Below are 24704 nucleotides of genomic sequence, written 5' to 3' on the forward strand. Positions count from 1 at the left end.
AAAGCTAGGGTCTCCCTTTGATTTTGGGATAACTGCTCTGAAGGGGCTCTGAATGTATTTAATACAGCAGTATGATGTAAGACCAGAAAGTCAGAGAGAGCTGCTGCTTCATGAGGTTCAGAGATGCCAACCACTGTCTGATTTGTTAAAGGACATTATTGTAATACATTTAATAAGGGAGTTCTCCATTTTGAGTGCCAGATCCTCACGGGAACTACCATAGACTGAATGTTTGTGTCCCTCCAAAATTCATGTGCAATGTTTAATCCCCAATTTGTTGACACTCAGGTAGGGTCTATGGTACTTGATTAGGTCACAAGGTAGAGCCTTGGTGAGAGGAATTGGTGCCCTACTAAAAGGATCTGAGGGAGCTTAGGACCACCCTCCTCTCCCACCCTGTTGCCACTTGAGAAAACAGTAGGATCAGGCCCTCACCAGATGCAGAATCTGCTTCATCTTGTTTTTGGACTCCTCTGCCTCCAGAACAGTGAAGCAATAAATTTCTGTTCATAAATTATCTAATCTGAGGTGCTTTCTTATAGCAGCAGGAAGAGACTAAGATAGATACTTTACTCCTCAGGAAAATCATCTTATAATGAAAACAGTTAAACATAGTTGATCCTTGAGGTCCTTTTTTACAATGTACTTAGAAGTGATTCTGAAGCAAGTTAATGTTGGTTTGTCTAGTGGCAAAAGGATAAACAGTGAAAATAGGATATTTTATATATTAAAATGTAAAATCAGAACAAGCACTAATAGAACTTTTCATATCTGTGCCTAGTAGAGTATAAAATTACATCGAATAGGTCATGCTGTCTCTCTGCATCTAACTAAGTCATCACAGTTCAAATAAAAGACAGGGTCACTAGAGTCCCTGAGTGTCAAACACAATCAGTCTCAATCAGATGCATCCCTAAGCGGCCTTCCTTCTCCCTACAAAGCTGAGTGGGAAAAATATTTTGAGAGCCTTTGAGTAAAAATGTCAGATTACTATGTAACAGCAGTTGTTCTGTATCACATCTGGCATTCTCTGGATGCCCAGTAAATACCAGAGGAAAACAATTAGGCAAAAGTTATTTAATTTGTGTATGGACTTTCTTTTTATGCTGATAGAATCATTTCTTGCCTTCTTTAATTTCCAAGTAATTTCCCCAAAGCAGCACCAAATAAAGACAAGAAAAGAAACTGGCTATTGGCTTCATATTTGTGTTAGACAAATGGATGTACCATCCATCATTGAAATGTATTCTAAATAGTTTTATAACCAGCACCCCAATTTAATATAAAAATTGCAGATGTACTCACTATCCAGATTATAATGTTACCAACCATAGCCACTAGGAACACCAATAAGGCTTAGATAAGTTCGGTTATACCAAGCCCTCAGTCTTCTTGAACTTTTAAAGAGAAGCAGCTGTGTAGGCAAAAATAGAAGACTGCCAGCTTTCTGACCCTGGTACCTTATCAGAGGCCCAGGACTCTCTCAGTTGTTTATAACATACACTTCCCTCCACTTTGTAGATAAGTAGTATTTAAATCACTATTTTAAAAGATGAGAAGAGGCTCAGAGAATACCTGAATTACCTGGGAAGCTTTTCCTAAATGTGTGTATTCAGACCCCAAATTAGGAAATTCTGATTCCATAAATAGGATCTGAGAGTATGTACTTAGGAAAAAGCTTCCCCCAACTGATACTTTCTGGAGTACAGAGTAACATGCTTCCTATCCTTTTCTTTGCTCCCACCTTGGGAGTATTGGTTGATTTTTCGTTATTATAGATCACTTAATCTAAAAAGTAATATCCAGTGACAAGTAACCCTGAATCTTCTCAACATTAATGACAGACCTGAACAATGAAGAAGAAATATCTCTTTGGTCACCAAAGTTGTGAGCTTACAGTATACGTCCTGTATAGTAAGGAGGGAAAATAGTATAGTAGTGAGGCTTGGAACAGTTTGCCCATTACTAAATGTCCACATTCCAAGAGGCTCTTGTGACTGAGGCATCCAGCTTTTCATTATGGAAAGGAGGAACCAAAGACCCAGAGAGAATTTTGTTCAAGGTCTCAATACGACCTGTAATGGACAAGGTTATGTCTCTTGTTTTCTGGTGCCATGCTCTTTGTTTGAGCCTCCCTCTTCATGACTGTGTTCATTCTAAAAGGGGAGATTTACAGAATGCTCTAAGTGAAACCAAAGATGAGATATCTGTCCCCTATAAAAATCTGTTGTACAGCAAGTCCCCATGGATGTCAACTAGACAGCCAGAAATTGTGCTCGTTGTATTAAATGTCATTATAATGACAAATTCCTGGCATGTCTCAGTCCCTGAAAGACACAGCATCATAGTGAGAGACAGAAAATACAAGCATTTGAGTTAGCTCAAATTCATATTTCTTCTTAAATATTTAATATTCATAGATTTGGATGTATTTCTTGCTTTTAACAATTATTCCTGCATACATAAATGTCATCAGGTCTGTTTTCACTGGCTCATGCCTGAATGAAATTGACACTGGCTTTGGGAAGAATGATACTTCATGTGGAAAAGTAAAATTTTTGTATCAAATATAACTGCAAGTCGATGTAGTCCTGTCTAGTTTCCAAGCATGCCTTTATGCCTAGGATGACTCCAAGCTTTTGCATTTTGGTGATAAAAGGATAGCAGCTTCTGTTTGTGATTTTTCCTAATTATAATTGTTGGCTGTTCCCATAGACCACCAACAAAGAATCCTGCCTTCCTCTTCCTTCAGCAGGTATTTCAGGAGAGTCTAGAATGTGCCAAGTTCTGGGATAGGCACAGAGCAGATGCTTATACATATTTGTGTGGTATAGACTTAAGTTACCCCATCAAAGGTTAAAGGTAGCTCATTGCTACTAAGTACTCCTTCTAGGTTGTCCTGAAGACTTTCTGCTTTGTGCCACTAACAAATCAAACTTAGAAGAGAATTGCTTATTTATTTGTGAGAGTATTTCTCAGTGACAGCTGTTCTTTATATGGCCTTGGGAGCCACTATTAATTTTCAGTAGTCAAAATGCTTCCATCTAGTCAGCTGTGAGAATTACGGCAGCCTTTTGATGAGTTTTCATTATTTGCATTTCTCAAAAGCTAGAGTGGCTGAAATTTACAGCCACAAGCCTACAGGGTGCAAAACTTCAGTTATATGTAGGTATGTCTACTTGCAAAAGACAGGTTATAGCTGATTTGACCAATTAGAGTGACACATTAAATTTTTCCTTTTAATCTTTAGAACTTAAGTGCTAGTTAGGTAGCAGTCATCATAGGAAAAATCAAATGTTTTCTTTTTATTAGTGAAGACTCTACAACTTTATTAGTTCTAATCTTTAAAACTTAAGTGCTAGTTAGGTAGCAGTCATCATAGGAAAAGTCAAATGTTTTCTGTTTATTAGTGAAGACTCTACAACTTTAATAGTTCCTAAGTTTTCTCTCAGTGATTTATAATCCATTTTTACTTACTTTATTGTTAAAAGTCACAAATGATAAGCCAGGTTTTTTATTACTCATTTAATTCACTTCCTATATTTTAAGGCTGCAATTATTTATATCTGAAGTAGTAACCATGCCATTTATCAAAATGTGTTCTGTCCGTTACCTCCGAGACCACCTGGACTTAATACAGGCTCTGGCTAACCTAAGAAGCAAACTTGGCCAAGAGAGAAAAGCTTGTAATGAAAGCAGACTTTTCCTTTACCATTAATTTGCCTTCTTGATGGTCGACCTATCTTATTGTAATGTAATAAACATTGAAGTCAGGATTTGAGCCTGACAACTCTTAGAAGAAAATTAGACTGTGTCCTTTTATGGGGAATCAGAGAAAAATAAACTTGCAGATGAAACTTTCACTCTGAAATCATTAAGAAATATTATAATACCAACAGAGAGAATGCTGGCTATATTTCTTATGTGCATTATCTATATTACTCGCTTTTGGTTTCCCAAACCTGGTATTAACAAATAAGTACATAAAATGTCTATGCAAATTTTAAGTGACTAAGAACTATCTTTACTCTTTTGCTAATTCTTCATTTGATCTGTTTTTAACCTACAACTTAAGGGCCTTGTTGATTGAACATTCAAAATAAAGCTAATAATTAGCTGGGTTTTTAGGTGCTACATGTACTATGAAAAAGACGAATTTCATGTAAAATAATTAGGTCTTGAACATTTTTCTAATGTTTTTTTCAACCCTTTCTTTTGTCTGTAGAATATGTTTTGTTTACTGAATTGCAGAACAAGCTTATTATGTTTCCCTTTGACCGAAAAATATGTGGTATTTTAATCCTCATTTGTTTGTTTCCTATGTTTTACTCTGCATAAACAAATTTCATAATTATGCAAAGTAGGCCATAGGGCTATGTTAAAATTTCTTCTAGTACTCTCTAAGTCTATCATATCTTCTACAAATACACATTTTATCCAATTTATTTGACCTCAGTCATCATTTTTAACTTTAATATACAGTTTCCCATAAGAGCTTGAATGTCTTTGTATTATTTCCCATTCCTGCTCTAAGGATAATGGCTATAGCAGGAAAAGATGCCATTTTCAGGGTTTTCTCATGAATACTGCATCCCCATTTGTGCCTGTCCTTTTCTGTTCTGTAACTTCTTGAAAAATAACATTTTTCATTATTATATTGGGCTCCATTTCTCCCCACACATCTGAGCCTCACTTCAAATGAGAGTTCTATGAAGATTTTACAGGAAGCAAAGATATACTACTCAAAAGCAATACAGTATAGCCAAGCTGATAGGTAAAATATTTCCATGGTATCTAAAGTTCTATTTACAACTCAGTGTTGAAAGATTTTAATCATCAGTACCTGAGTTACAGTATTTCAAAGCTGAAAGGAAACTTAAATATCTCTGTTCAGTTCCCTACCCTGCAACAGATAATGAAATTCAGAACTAGAATGGTTTTACACATTGCTGAATATTTGCTGAGCTGAGACTTGAAATCTGATTGCCCTAAATTGCAGGTTATTAAAAGAAAAAGACATATGGTGTTAATTTAACTGTTCCATTAAACTTGTAAAAAGAATAATCACTTTTTACTGTTTCTATAAAAATGATGCATGCTCATTTATAAAAATTTTTCATAATACAAGGATACAGAAGGAAAAAAGCAACAGATTGCCCAAAGTCATTCTCTAAATTTACTTAATGCTGCCATTTAATGAACATTAGTTTAAGTATCTAAATGAACAGGCACAGATAAAAGAATGGATATGTTGATTGATAAAAAAGAATTAAAGTGAAATAGAAGTTAGGACCAAAGAATGGAATAAGTTTAAAACATGTTAATTCTAGCTATGCAATTTTAAGCACAAGTATTAAGTTTAATTTTACTTGAATTTAACAGAAGTAAAAGAAAATGAAAATCTCTGAACTTGAAGTTTCTGCACTACAGGATAGGTCTCCTAAAATAGATGTGATGTTAAGAAAAAAGATTATAAAAAATATTGAGGTGTAAAGTCATTGGTTTCAGATGATATATTTGCATATTATAAATTATCAATTCTTCTAAGACATGAGATTAACTTTATTTATTTCCATTTCCCAATTTTATATTTTTTTACTTGTCAAGATATATAGCACTCACATTCTTTTGTAAATAAATCATTTGTAATTCCTTCTTAGTGTGAGTTTAAGTAGAGGCAGTATTTTATTTACTTTACCATAGTTTCCTCCTTCCTGAGATCTCTAGATTGTGCTGTCTCTTGGCTAGATATTTTTGGTCATCTGGAATGCTTGAGAAAGGTACACCTGGGTATGTTTTAACTGAGTTCCCATCTGTTTGAGAATGTCACTTTGTGGCTTTTTCCTTCCCGTGTCAGATGCTGTGAGGATTTCTCTCCAATCTTCATAGTGAGAATCTGGTAGAGTTCCTGGAGTTAAAATTCACAACAGTGTTGAGACCTGCCCTCTTAGACTGCTATTTAGCACTCTTAGAGTGCTATTTTTAAGCACTCACACAAGGCCATAGTGAGGCTTTTAAAAGCATACCTTGTAACATTTTGTTGAAAGCCTGACATTGGGTAAAAGTAATTGAGGTAGATTGGCCTTCAGTATGAGGTTTTGTTATCTGGCTAGGATATAAGTTGCATTTGATGTTTGTAGTTGTGTCAGAAGCTAAACTTTCTTTTAATACCCCTATCTTCCCTGTGGTCTTGGGCTTTCATGGAAGCTCCTTACATGGAGTCCGAAGCTATAGTTATTTTAGCTATAATCCCCTATTACACATCAGCTCTATTGCTACAACAGTAAGGTATGATGGGAATGATGGGAGGGGTACCATTCTATAGTACCATGGACTAGGTCTCTTAGTGAGCCTTCATTGATCATTACACACACACACACACACACACACACACACACCCTCACCCTCAGTTAAACCCTAGGTGGTTAGGTTCTGATGAAAGTTTCTCCCGAGAGCAGGCTTTGTTAAGGCAACACAGTAATCTGGAAGTATTTCAGAATGATTATTCCATACCCCTCACTCCCATATTGCTAGACAAGGCCATCGTGAGCTTCCAGCATTTCCTGAATTACAGATTAAGGTATTCTTACCAATATGGGTTCCACCTCCAGGCTTCTATGACAGGTAAGCTGTGATTCTTTGTATCTCTCTCTTGCATCCTGCACAAGCTTGTCCTAGAAACCTAACTGGGGGTGACAGGAGATGCAGAAAGAACAAACAACAGAAGTCTAAACATGCACAAAGCTGGGGCCAGGTAGGATGGGCACTCAGATGGAGATACACAACAGCCCCCTCCATCTCTAGTGAGTTTATTATATACAGTGGCAAAATGAGGTGGAGCAACAGTTCTCAGGGGAGGGGGCTTGACATTGTAATTCTTGGGAGGAGGAGGAACCTGTGACTGCTTCTCTCTGAGCATAAACATCTTAGGAAAAACAGCTGTACTGCATCTTGCCCACTTCTGCCACTGGGTCTGTGCCAACTCAAGCCTGCAGTTTCTTGGGCATAACTGTGCTTGCTCCCCTCTGCGGCTGGGACTGCGCCAAACTTCAGTCTCCAGTTTATTTGATACAGCTGTGCTTATGTACTCCACTCTCCACATCTCCCCCTTTTTAAATTTTTTAAATGCTCCTGATGAAGCCTGTCCCCTAATCCAAAGAGTTGTCTTCATGTTGTGCGGCATCTGACTGATAAAACAAGAAAACAGGTGAACAATAATAGAAGGAGTGCTTTAGCAAGTTAAATGGATTGACACCCTTGAATTCATTCAGGATAGTTTTTGCAATATTAGCTGGAAAAACAACATTATCATTGTTCTCATGTGCCCATAAAATGAGCTTTACCTGTAAAGTTATAGTCACTGTATTGAGGCACCAAATGTCCTGAGAAACGACCTCTCATGTGCACCATATTGTCAGTAAAGATAATTACAGGGTGGATGCCGAGTTGGGCATGAAAGTCCAGTGTGCATTGCCCTGGATAATACCCACCTGTATTGTAATTATGACCAGTGCTGCCAGCAATGTGGTTGCAGGATTCCCAGCCATCCCCAGGATACCATTTACCATCATTGCCATGTCCATTCATTTCTTAATTTGACCCCAGGTGAGTGGCTTACTCTCCCGCACCTCTCTCCAGTGGCTGTTTCCTTGGCTGCCCTCTGGTTGGCGGAGGAGTCAGCCTCAGTGGTTCCCTTTCCTGGGGTGAGTCTTCTAGCTCAGCCTCCTCATCTTCGGGACCAGGGGATCTATGAGGCTTGACAAACTGCAATGGTACCCACACTAAATGTTCTGCACCTTTAGGAAAAACACAAGCATGCCCTCAACCCCACATCAGGATAGGACTAGGACCATGCCATTTGCCAGTCAACACATTTTTCCAAAGAACCTGAGGCCTGACAGTTGGCTTCTGTGGCTGCCAGTGCTTTTCAGTGGGTGTTAAACCCGGTTCTAGGCAGTTCAAAACATTTAGGGTATATAAAGCTTTATGCATTTGGCTAGCTGGAGGGAGTACCTCATCTCCCCCTTTTAATTTTTTTGATTGCATTTTGAGAGTGGCATGTTCACCTGCCCTTTAGGATTATAAAGAATACCAATAGTGTATTGTATCTGATAAGCCTCACAGAAACACTGAAAAGCAGTTGAAGTATATGCAGGGCCATTGTTGGTCTTGAGATGTTTGTCTTCACCCATGGTGGTGAAGGCAGCCAAGCAATGAGCGGTGACATGCTTAGTGACTTCACCAGTGTGAGCAGAGGCATAGAGATAACCTGAGTAAGTGTCCACTGACACATGAACATAGCACTGCCAGCCAAAGGAGGAAATGTGAGTGACATCCATCTGCCTCCATATTCCAGGCCTCAGGCCCCAGGGGTTAACCCCCTCAGGCACTTGTGGCAAACATGTGACACACTGCTGACATGATTTAATGATTTGTCAAGCCTGCTCCCTGGTAAGGTGAAATTGCCTATGCAAGGCTGAAGCATTTTGATGGTACACAGCATGACTTATTTGGGCAGCTTCTACAGGTGCAGCAGTTTGCGTGGGCAAGCCCAGAGACTAGGTTATCTGACCAGGCATTTCCATCAGCGATTGGGCCGGGGAGATTAGAATGTGAGTGGAAATGGCTGACAAAACAAGGATAAAGCCAAGTTTGCACCAGATTACACGACTGAAAGAAAAGATTAAAGAACACTTCACTACTAGTATGACCAATATAAGCAGTTTCAATGCAGCATCACTGTATAGATTGATAGGTTGTTGTGGAAAGTTCCTGAGGACCATGACAACAGTATACAACTCCGCCCTTTGAGTGGAGACAAAAACAGTATGTTCAACCTTATATTAATCTTTAGTGTAATAGGCAGCAGTACCATGCCCAGAATCATCAGTGGGGAGGAGAGAATAATGTTTGGAAAAACAAACGCCTGATGTGGGGCAAACTGTAAAGGTTTTGAATGCGGGAGATGTTCCCCCACCTGTCCTGGAAAATAATGAAGGACATAAGCTTCTGGATACTTACTGTGTGTAGGTTCTATTGCTACAGCAACAAATTCCTGACACATAGTGGGACTATTAGCCATGCCTTGGAGCAGCACTGTTGGCACCCAGGGCCCTGATGATTTTGTGATGATAAAATGAAAGCAAATTTTTCTCTGTCTTTTGAATGGAGAGGAATGGCAAAAAAAAAAAAAAAGAAAAGAAAAAGAAAAAGCATCTTTAAGATCAAGAATGCAAAGACAATAATCTACCTAATGGAATAGCTATGGGTGAGGGAAGGCCAAGCTGGAGCACTCCCATTGGCTGCATTACTCTGTTGACAGCTCTTAAATCCTGTAACAGCCTCCATCTTCCTGACTTTTTTCTAGCCATGAAAACTGGAGTATTTTAAGGGCTGTGGGTAGGCTTAATATGCCCTGCCTTTAATTGTTCCTCCACCAGAGCTGTGACTGTAGCCAATTTCTCCCCGTCAAGGGCCACTGATCCACCCAGACTGGATCTGTTGAGAGCCAAGTGATCAGGGCTGCATGTTTGAAAAGGGAGTGTTTAATTTGTTGGACCAGGGCCCCTACTGAAAATGCTGTGTGGCCTGATATCCTAACCCTTTCCATCCTAGATTCCCTAAAGGCTGTACAGGATGTAACCTACCTTGTTGATACGGGGGTCCATAGACCCCCATAGGGATAATTTGCACTCCCAAATCAGGTGGTAACATGTATCAGGAGGTGGGACTAAGGTCCAATCCTGGGCTTCCTGGGGTGGCACGAATGAGGTTTTCAATGGTGGGTATTGGTGAGGAGCCTGCAAAGTAACCGTCCCCACTGTTTGATGGGGCCAGGGCCAGCCCCATTGGAAGTTTCCTTGTCCTATAAGAGGTTGCCCATCTATATCTGTTTTAGAGTAACATTTTATTTGCCCAATGTTTTCCCCTCTGACACCAAGGGCATATCCTGGGGTTCAAGCCTTGGGCCCATTGACACTAGTCTGTGGCCCAGTGATGGGCCCTGAGATACCTAGCTGTAGTTGGGGCTTATTCCAACACTCCCTAGCAAAATGTCCCTCTTTTCCACAAGAAAAACATGCTCCTTTTTTCCTTCCCCCAGGGCAGAAAACTTCCTTTAAGGCAGCAGCTAAAGCTATACCCTGATGTGACTCAATCTGACATCTACACAAACTCTCAGAATTTCCTGCAGAGTAGCTCTTTTTCTAAATGGCTGAAAGGCTGTCTTACAGGCCTTGTTAGCATTCTTGAAAGCTAATTGTTTTACCAGTATGTTTCTGGCTTCAGCATCCACCACTATCCTGCCTACATTTTGCAGCAGGCATGCCACAAACTCTTGACATGGCTCATCAGGACCTTGGAGAATGCTAGTTAATTCCAAAGTCTTTTCTCCTTTCACGGGTTATTCTTGCCATGCCCTTTTGCCTGCAATGGCAATCTGCTGATAAGCTTGAGGGAGGTGCTATAATTGATTATCTACACCTTCAAAATGTCCTCTTCCCATGAGCATATCTGCAGTGATATGCAGTCCATGGGCCAAATTACGGTGTGCCTGCTCCTGACATAACTCTAAAACCTGTTTTCCACAGCAAATAATCATCTGAAGAGAGGCATGCCAGCCCTGTCCAGTCATCTGGAGGCCTAGCAGTATCTCCTACCTCACTCTGTAATAGCCCCAGCATAAATGGTGCTGTAGAGCCATACATCGTTCAGGCTTGTGTTACCTCCTTTAAAGTTTTAAATGGAATCTATGAAATCTGTGTTGCATGCCAGGGTTGTTAGGGCCCAGTCTCTCAGACACAGGGTAAAATTTAAAACCATCTGTATCCTCTCCTTGGCTATGAGCTGCCTGCAAGGCAGCCTGTAGGAGACTCTTAGCAAGAGCAGGAAATCTCTTGGCCCATGGAGGTAACTCCAAATGCATGGTTCCCAGTGCTTGATGGGCCAGAACATCCTCCTCACCCTCCTCATCTGACACTAAATCAGAATCCAAATCATCTTTGGACTGAATTTTAATTTTATGTGAAAACTTATCCTCATAAGGTGGAGCTGATGGTTCAGCAGCTCCGCCATCTGCAGCATTTTGTTCCTTCAAGGGATACTGCCACTTACACTCCTGGATGCCTGATCGTAAGGGGTGAGTCCCACATCCTGGCTCAAATACTAAGGAGGAAAATCTTTCTTTATGTGAGGGAGTAGGCTCCAAATAATCTTTAATCATAGACCACAAACCAAAAGCAACAATGGGCATGCATTCTGGCCCCTCTGCCATATATCGCACACTTAGCCTGTCTCCTACCTTGTTCTAAGTTTCTAAATTTACACTGCCCTCCTCAGGGAACCATGGGCAAGTATCCTGCACAAAATCTACAAACTGCATAAGCTGAAGTGACCTGACTCTGCTTCCTCTAATTTTTAGCATAGCTTTTAAAACCTGTGTATAGAGCTCTTGGTCCTTAGACTCACCCTGTCCCATGTTTTTACATGGGTTGTATTCAATTCATTCTTCTCCCCACCTCACTTGTTTTCTATTACATCTTACACACACACACATCTTGGAGAGTGTCTCCTTGTCTCAGGCTTCAAGTTCCCCTGTAGTTAGATTCCCGTCCAGGCATCACCTCTCTCTCAGGTCCCTGTTCAGGTGCCAGCTCTCACGTCCTGCATGAGCTTGTCCTAGAAACCTAAGTGGGGGTGACAGGAGATGCAGAAAGAACAAACAACAGAAGTCCAAACATGCACAAAGCTGGGGCCAGGTAGGATGGGCACTCAGATGGAGATACACAACAGCCCCCTCCATCTCTAGCGAGTTTATTATATACAGTGGCAAAAGGAGGTGGAGCATCAGTTCTCGGGGGGAGGAGGCATGACATTGTAATTCTTGGGAGGAGGAGGAACCTGTGACCGCTTCTTTCTGAGCATAAACATCTTAGGAAAGACAGCTGTACTGCATCTTGCCCACTTCTGCCACTGAGTCTGTGCCAACTCAAGCCTGCAGTTTCTTGGGCATAACTGTGCTTGCTCCCTTCTGCAGCTGGGGCTATGCCAAACTTAAGCCTCCAGTTTTTTTGATACAGCTGTGCTAATGTACTCCACTCTCCACATCTCCCATCTATCTCTCCAGTTTGGGGTCACTTTCTACAGGATCCAAGAGAGTTGTTGATTTTCGGTTTTGTTCATCATTTTCCCAGTTGGGAATATAGGTATGATGACTTCCAAGTTCTTTACAAGTAGAATCTGAAACCATTTTAGTACATTTTAGAACAGTCCCATTTTAGAACAGTTTTAGATTACAGGAAAAAGAAGATGACTATACTATGGAGACTTCTCAAAAACCATACCCAACTTCCCCTATTATTAATACCATACCATGAGTGTGCACATTACAGTAACTAGTGAATCAGTATTGGTACATTGTTATTAACCACAATGTGTACTTTTATTCATATTTCTGTAATTTGAGTGCCCTTTTTCTGTTCCAGGACACTTCATGTCTGCCTAGGCTGCTACTGGCTCCTACATTTTCTCATCCTGTCCTCTTTTTTTTTTTATGACCATGACACTTTTGAGGAAGTCTAGTCAGGATTTTATAGAATGTCTCCAGTTTTTTGTCTCATGTTTTCTCATGATTAGACAAAAGTTACAAATTTAGAGGAGGTAAATGACAGCAGTCAAGTCCCAGAATCATCGCTTCCTTTCAAAGACATGTATTATGAGTATGACTTATCAGTATTGATATTGACCTTGATTGCCTGACTGAGGTTTCTCAGACACTGTAAAGTTATTCCCCCTCAAACACACACATCTTGTACACTGTGCTCTTTGAAAGGAAGTCGCTATGCATAGCATAGATTTTAGGAGTGGGAAGATAGGTACCATTTTCTGTGGATGAAGCATGTACACAAATTATTTGGAATTCCACATGGAAATTTGTCTGTTCTTCACCATTTATTTATTTAATAATTTATGTGATCATTATATTTTGAGTTCTATGACAATACTAGTGTTGTTGGGTTGGTTTTTTTTCTCCTTACTCTGTTTTCAAATTGTTCCAGTTTTGACCATTAGGAGCTCTTTCAGATTCCTGTGTTCCTTTGACACACCCCATGACTGTTGTTGATATGAGTTATGTCCCTAGAAGCTGCTTTAGGCTGATCTTATATATTTTCTGTCCATAGCCTAAAATCAGCCATCTCCAGAGTTGGCTCCCTTTTGCTCCCCATTTTTTCTCTTATTTTATCTTCTTTCAACTGGTGTATGACTTGCTTCATTTGACTCTTGGAGGAGATGACTTTTGTGGCTCTCATGTGACTGAATAATTACTTGTCTTAATTCTTTTTGTGTAACTTTGCCCCATCCTTCTGTACTGTAAGTTCTTTGCCTGCCTTTTGCTTATGTTTCATTCAATATCATCTTACCCTCTACCCTCTGATTCTAAATTCCAATTTTGGTCCCTTCTAATTATTTCTCATCTTTAAGTAAGAAGGACTAACTGTTGTGGGCAGTCACCATTACACTGTGGAGGTAAGGAGTAGCAGATACTGGAGAAATGGAGAAGCAGATACCCAAAGTGGCTTAAAATATTTCTGAAATTTTTTCCATCAGTGTTTTTCCTTCACTTGGAGATACCTCTCATTTCCTGGTGTTCAAGAGAGCTGTGGAATCACTAATTTGGGTCAGTAAGACCTAATCCCTGTCCTCTAGCCCTGTTTGCTCCTAAGATCAGAGACCTGGGCTTCTCCACTCTTCCTCCAGCAGCCCTACCCACCGTCCTTCTGGATGTAGGTATTCCCACCTTTTTCTTGTCCCCAGATTTAGACTGCTTTATTCCAATGTGATTCGAATGTCTGAGAGTGTGGATGCTTACTTTGGATCCAGAGACCCAGGAAGTGGAGATGAGGTGTTGTGAGGGAGCTTTGGGAAGGCCCTTTGTCTCCCTTTATCCCATCCCGTCCCTGGGGTGCTGGCCCTGGGTGCTACCAGTCCTGACCGGCGCTTTGAACTATGACATATTCTAATTGTCAGACAAAGTTTTTTCTTTATTTGTCTTTCTTTTATTGTTGTGGTGGTGGTGGTGGTTTTTCTGGTGCTTTTGAAGGAGGTATTGGGGGCCCTGGTGTTGACCTTTGCACCATCATATTTAACCAGAGCTATTCCATCCATTATGGTTTGTAGAAAATTTTTTGTTGTTAAAATCACACTTCATCATGAGACTCTCCATGCAAATTATAAGGAAAAGTGCTGGTGCTTGTTCTTTATGAAAATGAAATCTTACAAAAAGAAAGAAAATTCTTTTTCCCTTGTTACTGAATGTCAAGTATCTTGAACATTTTATATAAATCAAAAATACTTACCTTAGTCCCTTTAGAATTTAGGCATTCTGAGGACTATAGAACTTCAGGGACTTTAATTTTTTTAAAATATAGGGCACTGTATTTTCTTTGTCAGAGGAGAGAAAGGAAATGAAAGAGGGGTCTCTCCATCCCCAGGTTTTCATGACAATATTTCTCATGAAAATCAAATCCAGACTATCTGCTAGGTTAGAAAAATGAGGCAATAAAAATGAAAATGTACAAATAAATATAAAGTACCTGAGGAAAAATGAAAATATCCAGATAATATTGCTGATTTTATTTAAAATTTTCTTTTCAATATGAAAAACCAAAACAAACAAATGATGTTGATTTGTGGTGATATAAGTGGAGATGTCAAGGATAATTCAGAATCCCTCTTCTCTGAACCTCTTTTATATAGTCTTAATTTGTTAGAAAATGTTACATATCAGGCACCAGCACTATAGCAAAATGGAAAAGGGTTTTTGTTTTTCTTTTTTTTTTTTTCCCCCTTTTGGTCTTCCAGGCATAATTATTTGTTCTGGCCAGTTGGTCCTCTGATCTTGGTGAATTGTTCCTTTTAAGCTATTTAGGCAGCTTAATTAATTCACAGTCCAGACATGAAACCTATAGAGGATTCCTTTTGGTATTCTGTTTTGAAGCAACCGAGGCAATAGCTTGTCCTTGCAGAGAGAGAAAATTCAGGCCTTTTCTCTTCCCTGGTCTTCTAAGCTGTTGTAAGTGTTTTTACTATCTTATTATTCCTTTCTGAAGGAAGCAGCAATTCCTGCCTCTGTTCTCCTTCTGCCCCATTCCAGTGAGATGGCACTCTAGCCCTAGGACCTTGTCTTTCCCCATTTTTCAGGGACTCATCTATTTGAGCTGAAGAAGCCAATAGAATGATGATCATCATTTTTTCCCTCTGGAAAATTGGTCTAGCAATATAACTTTAAAATGGTCCATGTCAAAGAACTGATAACCAGAATATATAGGGAACTTAAAAAACTAAGTTCTCCCAAAACTAATGAACCAATAAAGAAATTGGCAAGTGAACTAAACAGAATTTTCTCAAAAGAAGAAATTCAAATGGCCAAAAAACACATGAAAAAATGCTCACCATCTCTAGCAGTAAAGGAAATGCAAATTAAAACCACGCTAAGATTCCACCTCACCCCTGTTAGAATAGCCATCATCAGCAACACCACCAACAACAGGTGTTGGCGAGGATGCGGGGAAAAAGGAACCCTCTTACACTGTTGGTGGGAATGTAGACTAGTACAACCACTCTGGAAAAAAATGTGGAGGCTACTTAAAAAGCTAGACATGGATCTACCATTTGATCCAGTAATACCACTCTTGGGGATATACCCAAAAGACTGTGACACAGGTTACTCCAGAGGCACCTACACACCCATGTTTATTGCAGCACTATTCACAATAGCCAAGTTATGGAAACAGCCAAGATGCCCCAGCACTGACAAATGGATTAAGAAAATGTGGTATCTATACACAATGGAATTCTATGCAGCCATGAAGAAGAACAAAATGTTATCATTTGCTGGTAAATGGATGGAATTGGAGAACATCATTCTGAGTGAGGTTAGCCTGGCCCAAAGACCAAAAAACGTATGTTCTCCCTCATATGCGGACATTAGATCAAGGGCAAACACAACAAGGGGATTGGACTATGAGCACATGGTAAAAGTGAGAGCACACAAGGAAGGGGTGAGGATAGGTAAGACACCTAAAAAACTAGCTAGCATTTGTTGCCCTTAACACAGAGAAACTAAAGCAGATACCTTTAAGCAACTGAGGCCAATAGGAAAAGGGGAACAGGTACTCGAGAAAAGGTTAGATCAAAAAGAATTAACCTAGAAGGTAACACCCACACACAGGAAATCAATGTGAGTCAATGCCCTGTATAGCTATCCTTATCTCAACCAGCAAAAACCCTTCTTCCTTCTTATTATTGCTTATACTCTCTCTACAACAAAATTAGAAATAAGGGCAAAATAGTTTCTGCTGGGTATTGGGGAGGGAGGGGGCGGAGTGGGTGGTAAGGGAGGGGGTGGGGGCAGGGTGCAGAAATGACCCAAGCCTTGTATGCAAAAAAAAATAAAAGAAAATGTGGTATCTATACACAATGGAATTTTATGCAGCCATGAAGAAGAATGAAATGTTATCATTCGCTGGTAAATGGATGGAATTGGAGAACATCATTCTGAGTGAGGTTAGCCTGGCCCAAAAGACCAAAAATCGTATGTTCTGCCTCATATGTGGACATTAGATCAAGGGCAAACACAACAAAGGGATTGGACTTTGAGCACATGATAAAAGCGAGAGCACACAAGGGAGGGGTGAGGATAGTAAGACACCTAAAAAATTAGCTATCATTTGTTGCCCTTAATGCAGAGAAACTAAAGCAGATACCTTAAAGCAAGTGAGGCCAGTAGGAATAGGGGACCAGGAACTAGAGAAAAGGTTAGATCAAAAAGAATTAACCTAGAAGGTAACACACTCACACAGGAAATTAATGTGAGTCAACTCCCTGTATAGCTATCCTTATCTCAACCAGTAAAAACCCTTGTTCCTTCCTATTATTGCTTGTACTCTCTCTTCAACAAAATTAGAGATAAGGGCAAAATAGTTTCTGCTGGGTATTGAGGGGGTGGAGGGTAGAAGAAGGGGATGGAGTGAGTGGTAAGGGAGGGGGCAGGGCCTGGGGGGGAGAAATGACCTAAGCCTTGTATGCACATATGATTAATAAAACAATTAAAAAAATGTTCCATGTCAATAACTACAGTAGTCACCCATTACCTACAGGGGATATATTCCTAGACCCTCAGTGAGTGCCTGACACCACAAAGAGTACCAAACCTATATATACCATGTTTTCCTATGCATTCATACCTATGATGAAATTTAGTTATAAATTAGGCACAGTGAAAGATTAAGTCACATAATAAAATAGAACAATTATAACAATATACTGTAATAAAAGTTATGTGCATGTGTTCATGCATGCATTCTCTCTCCTGCCTATCTTTCTCTCACCCTCTCAAAATATTGTTCTGTAAATCTTAGCCTCAGTGTACAATTTTTTCTTTCCTTATTAAACCAAAACCTTTCACTTTTTCATGTAAAGGAAGTACTTTATAAATTTGCTTTGGCGTATCTGAATTACCAGCATAACTACTCTTACACAGTTATTAAGCAAATAAAGGGCTAATTGAACACAGCACTGTGATACTGCAACTGTTGATCTGATAACAGTCAAAACCGCCACTAAATGACTAAGGAATGGATAGGTATCATATACAATGTGGATACACTGGACAAAGGGAAGATTTAGTACCTGGCTAAGACAGAATTAGAAGATATTTCATCATACTCAGAATGGCATACAATTTAAAACTTATGAATTATTTACTTCTAGAATTTCCTATTTAATATTTTTGGACTCAGGTTAACCAAAACTGAAAAATAAAGCCACATATAAGGGAGGACACAGTATTATTCCCCAGTTGGCTTCCTGTGCTTGTTATTCTAAGATCTTAGCTATTTTAATGTTGTATATTTTATAGTATAAGATACTTCTAGTTTTGTTTTGTGTAATTTTTGAGTGCTTTAAAAATTATTCTTTTGAAATGTATTGGTTAAAATATAGCCAATTAACAACCTATCAAATGAGAATACTTTCACTCGGCAGATAGTGCAGCTGATGGAAATTTAAGTGACCCCAAAACATAAGTATCATGATTTTATGCAGAGTTTAACTAGATGAAATTGCTGATATGCACTGTTTTTTAAATTACAAAGTTGTCGGTTCCATCTCATTCAACCTGAGCTAATAGATAGCAAGGCCTAAATAGTACTGTAAAGGGCCTCTAAAAGGGAGAAATGAAGGCAGTTTCCACTCTATGGGAGAGGAGGGATCCTCTCATGCTGCAATTGTAAAGCTGTTGTTACTGTGAACATAATTATTTTAACGGAGGCAGTGTTTTTCTACGTACTTTGGTTGTGACTTTCTATTTTGGTTTATTCATGTCTCCGCCCAACCATAGGGTATGGCCCAGCAAATTGCTTTCCTATCTTCTTTAACTCTGTGTAAGTATAGAGCTTACCTTTTAATTAGAGAAGAGTAAAGTGATGGAACTAACCAGTCTTGTATGTCTGGGGTAGACCTCCCAGGAGCTCATCTCTAGACCCTGCCTTTCTTGCACTTCCTTATTGCTTTTCCAGCCCTTGTCTTTCCGTTGTTTCCTTTTTGGGCTACAAGTCTCCAGTGAGATTCTGTTGATAGCTTTTGTTGGAACTGTTGATCACTGCCTAGCAGCCATGCATTGATGTCTCGTCTTGAAAAACACAGACTCCATCCTGATAGATTCTTCATCTTGACTTTGCCACCCCATGACACTGAGACTTTCTAGGTAACTTACCTCTGGACCTGTGTGTCTTTAACTCTATAGTTAAACTCTTTTGAATGTCACTGTCTTATGAGTACATGCCTGAAACTTAATTTTTTCATCCAAAAATCAACATTTTTCTTATCATTTATATATGGTTGTTTCATAGGCTAGATATTAATAGTGCAAAATATTAGGTTCCATCTGAGGAGTGAGTGCTGCCCTAGGAAATCTGAATGCTTGCTTCTTGCCTGGTTGAGCTGCCTAAAGTCCTCTTAGCATACTATTTCTGATTGAGCATGTGAGTGTGACTATAAATTTTCTCTGACAGAAACCATATCACCTCATAAGAAAACAACAAAACAACCAACTGTGAAAGCATGCTTGCCAAGCTTTTAACATCACTGTCAGGGGAAACATGTTTGTGTAAGGTAAAATCGAGGCTGGATGAAACTCAGAAGACAAACTCTAGTGTACTTGTCCTTTTTGAGCTGTGACATGGGAGAGAAATGCCTGTGCCAATAAGGCCGGATTCCAGAAAACCCTTTGCTCTGTGAAGCCTCACTACCAGTCCATAGATAGAGGGTATGAAGGCATATAGGCATAAAGTTTTCTTAGTAAGTTACTAGATCTGTAAGTAGTAAAATTGTGTGGTTAATTTCCAGGCACCATTCTTTATTAAATCTTCAGGAGAAACTTGTCAAGTTCAGTTATCATTGTCCGTGTTTTTTTCCAACAGAATACAGGCTCAGAGAAACAGCTAGTTATTTAGCCAGTGATCAAGCTAAGTCTCAAACTGAGTCTGTCTTATCTGAGTGTAATGGTATTTCACTTTACTTTGAACTGATTTTAAAGTCACATGTCAGCAACAAAATTGAAACAGTGATGAGAAAGGAGAAGAGGAAATCCTCCCCTTAGTGCTAAGCTCACCTGATTCCAAGGTTTCTCTGCTGTGATAGAGCACTGAACTGTAAAAGGAGCAGACATCTAAACAAGTGGCAACTAACTTTGACAAAGGACTCTAAATTCTTCAGTGGCACCTTGAACAGAATGAAAAGGGAGAATTACTAAGGAAAAGGCAGACTCCTATTTTAAAAGTAGGTAAGAGTTGAATGGACACTTCCTAAAAGTGACTAACAAGAAAGTAAGTATGTAAAAAGATTGTTTAGCGTCATTAGACATTATAGAAATAGAAACGGAAACCATAGTAGAAATGACTATATACCACCAGGATTGTTAAGATGGAAAAGACAACAGTTCAAGTATTAGTGAGGATCTGGAGCAATGGAACCCCTCAATCAGTTCTGACAGGAGTATCAGTTAATAAAACAACTTTGGTTTGGAATGCAGCCAAACGTGTACACCAAGTGTTCCAGCATTTTCCCTCCTAACAGTATGACCAAGAGAAGTGCATGTAGAAGACCTAATACTGTACAGCAATGAGAATGAGCAAAACTATTGCTATAATGGCACAGATGAATATCAATCTCACAAACATGGTATTGAGCAAAAGAAGGTAAACACAAAAGACTTCGTAGTATACAATGCTACTTTACATGAACTTCAAAAACAGAAAGAACCAAACAGCTGTTAGAAGTCAGTCAACCTTTGGAGAGGTGGGACGCAGGGATTGGAGATAGCACCTGTGGTTCCTGGGGAGCTGGCAATATCCATTTCTTGGCCTAGGTGTTGGGCTATACTAAAATTTTAAAAATCCACCAAGTCGCCTTATTATGTGTACATTTTTCTGTATGTCTAATACACTTTAATGTGTTTTTAAAGTCTTTTCTAGATACTAGTTTTTAATTTTGACTCCTGCTATGGCAATATTTAAATCAACTTAATGATTTGCATAGGTATAAAATAGGAATTTTGTAGCATATTGTGCTGTAGATGCTCTACATTGTGGGAGAAATATTAATTTTTTCTTAATAATGCTTCATTGACTTCAATTTCTTTGGGCTCAAGTGAAAAGGAGAGGAAACAGTGAATTCCATCAACAGCGGTAATTATTACTGCTTAGCATTCATTCTGCCAAAGCAATTCTGGCTACTCAGGTTCTAGCCAGCTTACTGACTCCTTTCTAGCCTAGGAGCTTGTAATAAAACATATTATTAGGATCCTTATGCTTCCAAAAAGAAAAGCATTAAGGAAAATGATTATGGAATTCCAAGACCAGGCTAAAATTAATTCTGCACGTTCAATTTCAAGTAATAGGTGAACAATTTGACAAGGAGTCATGTTTTCACATTGCCAGTCTTCATTTACAATAGTAACTGAAAAAAAAGCAATGTGGACTGCTTAGAGGACCTTGGTAATTGCCTAAGAACTATTTTACAAAATGTTTAGATAGTGTATATATTGTTTTCAAATCCTTATTCCAACACAAAAAGTAATTGAATTTTAGTAAAGAAGGGGACTGAAAAAAACAAACTTGTGTTTAAAAAACAAACTGTAAAGCACCATATGGCACAGAATATATGTCCCAAATGTTATATGGGACAATGTGTTGAAAATCGGGTCAGTCCTTCCATAAAGCTGCCACCATTTTGTGTTCTCATTTGACCATTGTGGACTCCAACCCATGGTTGCAAGGTCTCCTGATTAGTTGGTGGCAAAGCAAGGAAGGACCCACCATCTTTAAACTTTATCTTTTTATCCTGTGATAGTGGTTCCAAATAGAAATTTAATAATAACCCAAAGATCATAAGTCTAATGGTAATGCATTTCTTTAAAAACATGTATTTCAGCTTGCTGCCCTTGAATTTCCCCCAAAGAAACTATTTGGAAACAAAGATGAACGTGTGATTGCTGAGAGGCGAAGTCACTTAGAGGTAACAGAATTAAGCTTTGAGTGTTGTTTCTCTCTATGTAGAAAAAATTGCCATCTGATTGACAGAAATTATTCCTATTCAACACTATTATTTTTGTTGATGAACATGAAAGTATTGTTTTATTAACACAGGTGATGGCAGTAGTCGATTACAAAGCATTGGTATCAGTTTATTTGAAATACAGGTACTTATCCCCCTTTGGTTTAGTGGAACATTTTTCTGATTTTTAAGAAGATACATTTATTTCAAGAGTTAGGAAGCAGGATGTGAATGAAAACTAAATATTCACCCTAGGCAGATGGTATGGAATGTAGAATGAGAGTACAAAGCTTGCTGCAAAAAACTTGGAATGATTTAGCGGTAGATTTATAGTATTGCATCATTGTTGCTTTTTCAAGATAGTTGGAAGCAAATGGATGTATACCTATTTTAAACATGATTAAGCTTCTTTGAACTTATTTTAACTTAATCTTCCAAGCCAGCTAATGTAGAACTCAGTTTAACACAACTGTTGTTTTTCTGCCTGCCTTACTACCAGTACACATTGTTGACTGCTTTATCTAGTTTGCATTTCTTTTTGTGAAACGGTTTCTTATTTGGTGGGAATCTTAATCCTTGTGCCAGGAAATAGTCAACTGTTTTTCATTGAGAACAGTGGAATCACAAGACATGGTCTCAACTTCTGTTCATTCCCTTGTCATTGTGAGCCATTGAGGCAGACCAAGGACAAAAGTACAAATAACTCACTACAATCTAATGTCCACAACTTTCAGGGAGCCTCTCAAAAGTTTCTTTTTTTGCTACTTCTATATGAGTAATAATCATAAGATCTATTAGAAATGAAATGTAATAAGAAAAGGCCCTTTCTGAATTATGAGGTATTACATAAATATTAGGTATTATTCTCACTCCTGGTGGCCACCGGTTGAAAATGACTTGCCTACATGGCGCACTTACTACTAGTGAACCAAGAATTAGGGAAATATCTAGAGGATAGAGGTCCAGAGCAAAAGGGAAGACGTTGTGGATGTGGGAAAACTGAAGACTAGGAAATTGCTGTCCATGAGGAACTTTGTGGAGTTTGAGACCTTCAGTGTAGAACTGCTCTGAGGAAGGACAAATTTCAGAGAGGGGCCATGCTTGCAGGCATTTGAATTGGACTGTGGAAATACACATTTGAAGAGGTCTTGATTAGGACTAAGCTTTGGAAGGGTCATTATAAGCTTCTAAAATTCATTCTATGACGGCATGATCCTAAAACCCAAATGAAGACATTGCCTTCATGAAAAAATTACCTTGGTGAACCAGCTTGATCAAGTTCTCTCAAAAGTTTGGTTGAACCACACAAAAAAATTTAAAATAACACTAGAAATAAGGATGGCATTCTTTATCCAACTCCCATCTGCCTCACTTATGTAGCCTCGTTTTTAATGGAAACAAAGAGAATGGTGGTTTATAAACTTGTTTTCATATACTCACAGAAAATAGATTATTGTCATCTCTAGTTTCTCCGTGTTCTGATTAAACTCACAAAGTGCCCAGATATACCACAACAGATGGACTGTTTTATACACGGTACATTTCAAGTACAGCACTTCGTGAGCCCTGGTTTTCCATTCCAACTGTCAGAGTCAGAGCAAAGTTCAGGCATTTTTTCATTCTTAGTATTTTCAGGTAGAGTCCACATTTGTTACTTCAGCATCTCCTGTGTCATTGCTTAGCCTTATTAAGTAATCTGTTGATGAACAGTTTTATGTTAATAATGCACCTGTGTTAGTCAACTTTCTGTTACTGATAATAAACTAAAAAAGAAGTATGGTTTACAGTTTTGAAGACTCTCACAGTTTTGGAGACTTCAATCCATGATCAGGTGGCTCCCTTGGGTGTTGTGCTGAGGCAAAACATTATTGCTGCTAACCTCATTAAAGACAGGAAGCAAAGAGAGATATGGGAAGGTGGTCCCAATATCCCCTTCAAGGGCATGACCACAGTGACCTGACGTCCTCTTACTAGTCTTCACTTCTTAAAGATCATACCACATCCCAATAGCACCAAGCTGGAGACCAATCCACATCTGAGGACACTTGTCCAAACCATAGTACTGCCTATATACAAGAATCTATTTGGTTGTCTGTGACTGTTACTTACCTGTGGCATTTGCCTTTATAGAATGTGTTTCACACCTCACGGAAATAGGCACTTATAATTGAAGATAAATGCATTTCACATAATGTTGACTGATAGGTAGTAGAACATTATCTTCTTTTTAAGGAGTAAGTGTAATTCACATTTCACTTTAGTGGAAAATTAATCTGATATCCTTGCATTAATTTCCTGTGGCTATTGTGACTTTTCATTTGATCTTCTAACATCAAAAGCCACTGTTTGCTTTAGTGTGTTTTCAAGTGAAAACTAACAGAGCTATTTTCCCTGAACTATTTATATGATTTAATTCAACAAAAATGTATTTAATTCCCAACATACTGAAGACAGTGTTGATGTTATGCACAAGACAAAGATTAATGAGACATTTATTTCCCTCTAAGAGTACATGTTTGGATTTCTATATGATACTTTTTTCTGGAGGTATAATTTAAATATATAAACACATATCAAATGTGAATTCCAGTGGAACATATTTACACTAACTAATATGTATGATGTTTGCTTAAAAGAAATTATCTGAGGTTATTAAAATCCAAAAATATAACTTTACAAAAATTCTAAGTCTGATAGAATTGAATGTAGCAGTATTTTAAAGAGATATTTAAATATGTTTTGTGTTTTGATCTTCCTGGCTATTAACATATTTGTAAGATTTGGACCTTGTGTTTGAGTTTATCAGAAAAAAGTACAAAATGTTCTCACATTGAAGATAAAGACCCATTTTGATACTTTCCCAATTATAAAAGTACTGAGTATCTGCTCTGTGCTAAGCGGTGTTCTAGAGTTGAGGAAGGTCTGTTTAGCAACACAGCAGCCCTATCCTGTTTCTTAGATGACCAATGCAGTGAGGATGACCTTTGGTTATAATTTTATATTTTTTGTTGAAGGAAAGATGTTTATTATGATTGAATTTAAATATTCACTTAATGGGTAATAAAAGGTTCCACATAATTGTTTATGGTTTT

The 24704-nt window shown here is 38.7% G+C and overlaps 1 protein-coding gene across 5 annotated transcripts in view; it reads left to right on the forward strand.

Annotated features, from left to right (window-relative positions):
• Positions 1-24704, forward strand: part of Kif16b (kinesin family member 16B) — a 304402-nt gene that overhangs the window by 245149 nt on the left and 34549 nt on the right. For all 5 annotated transcript variants that reach the window (XM_074074287.1, XM_074074288.1, XM_074074290.1 and 2 more), the window contains one exon: positions 21490-21573. In XM_074074287.1, the coding sequence (XP_073930388.1) occupies positions 21490-21573 (84 nt within the window). The remainder of the gene's footprint in view (positions 1-21489; positions 21574-24704) is intronic.

The sequence above is a fragment of the Castor canadensis genome, chromosome 5, assembly GCF_047511655.1.
Source record: "Castor canadensis chromosome 5, mCasCan1.hap1v2, whole genome shotgun sequence".
NCBI classification, from domain to species: Eukaryota; Metazoa; Chordata; class Mammalia; order Rodentia; family Castoridae; genus Castor; species Castor canadensis.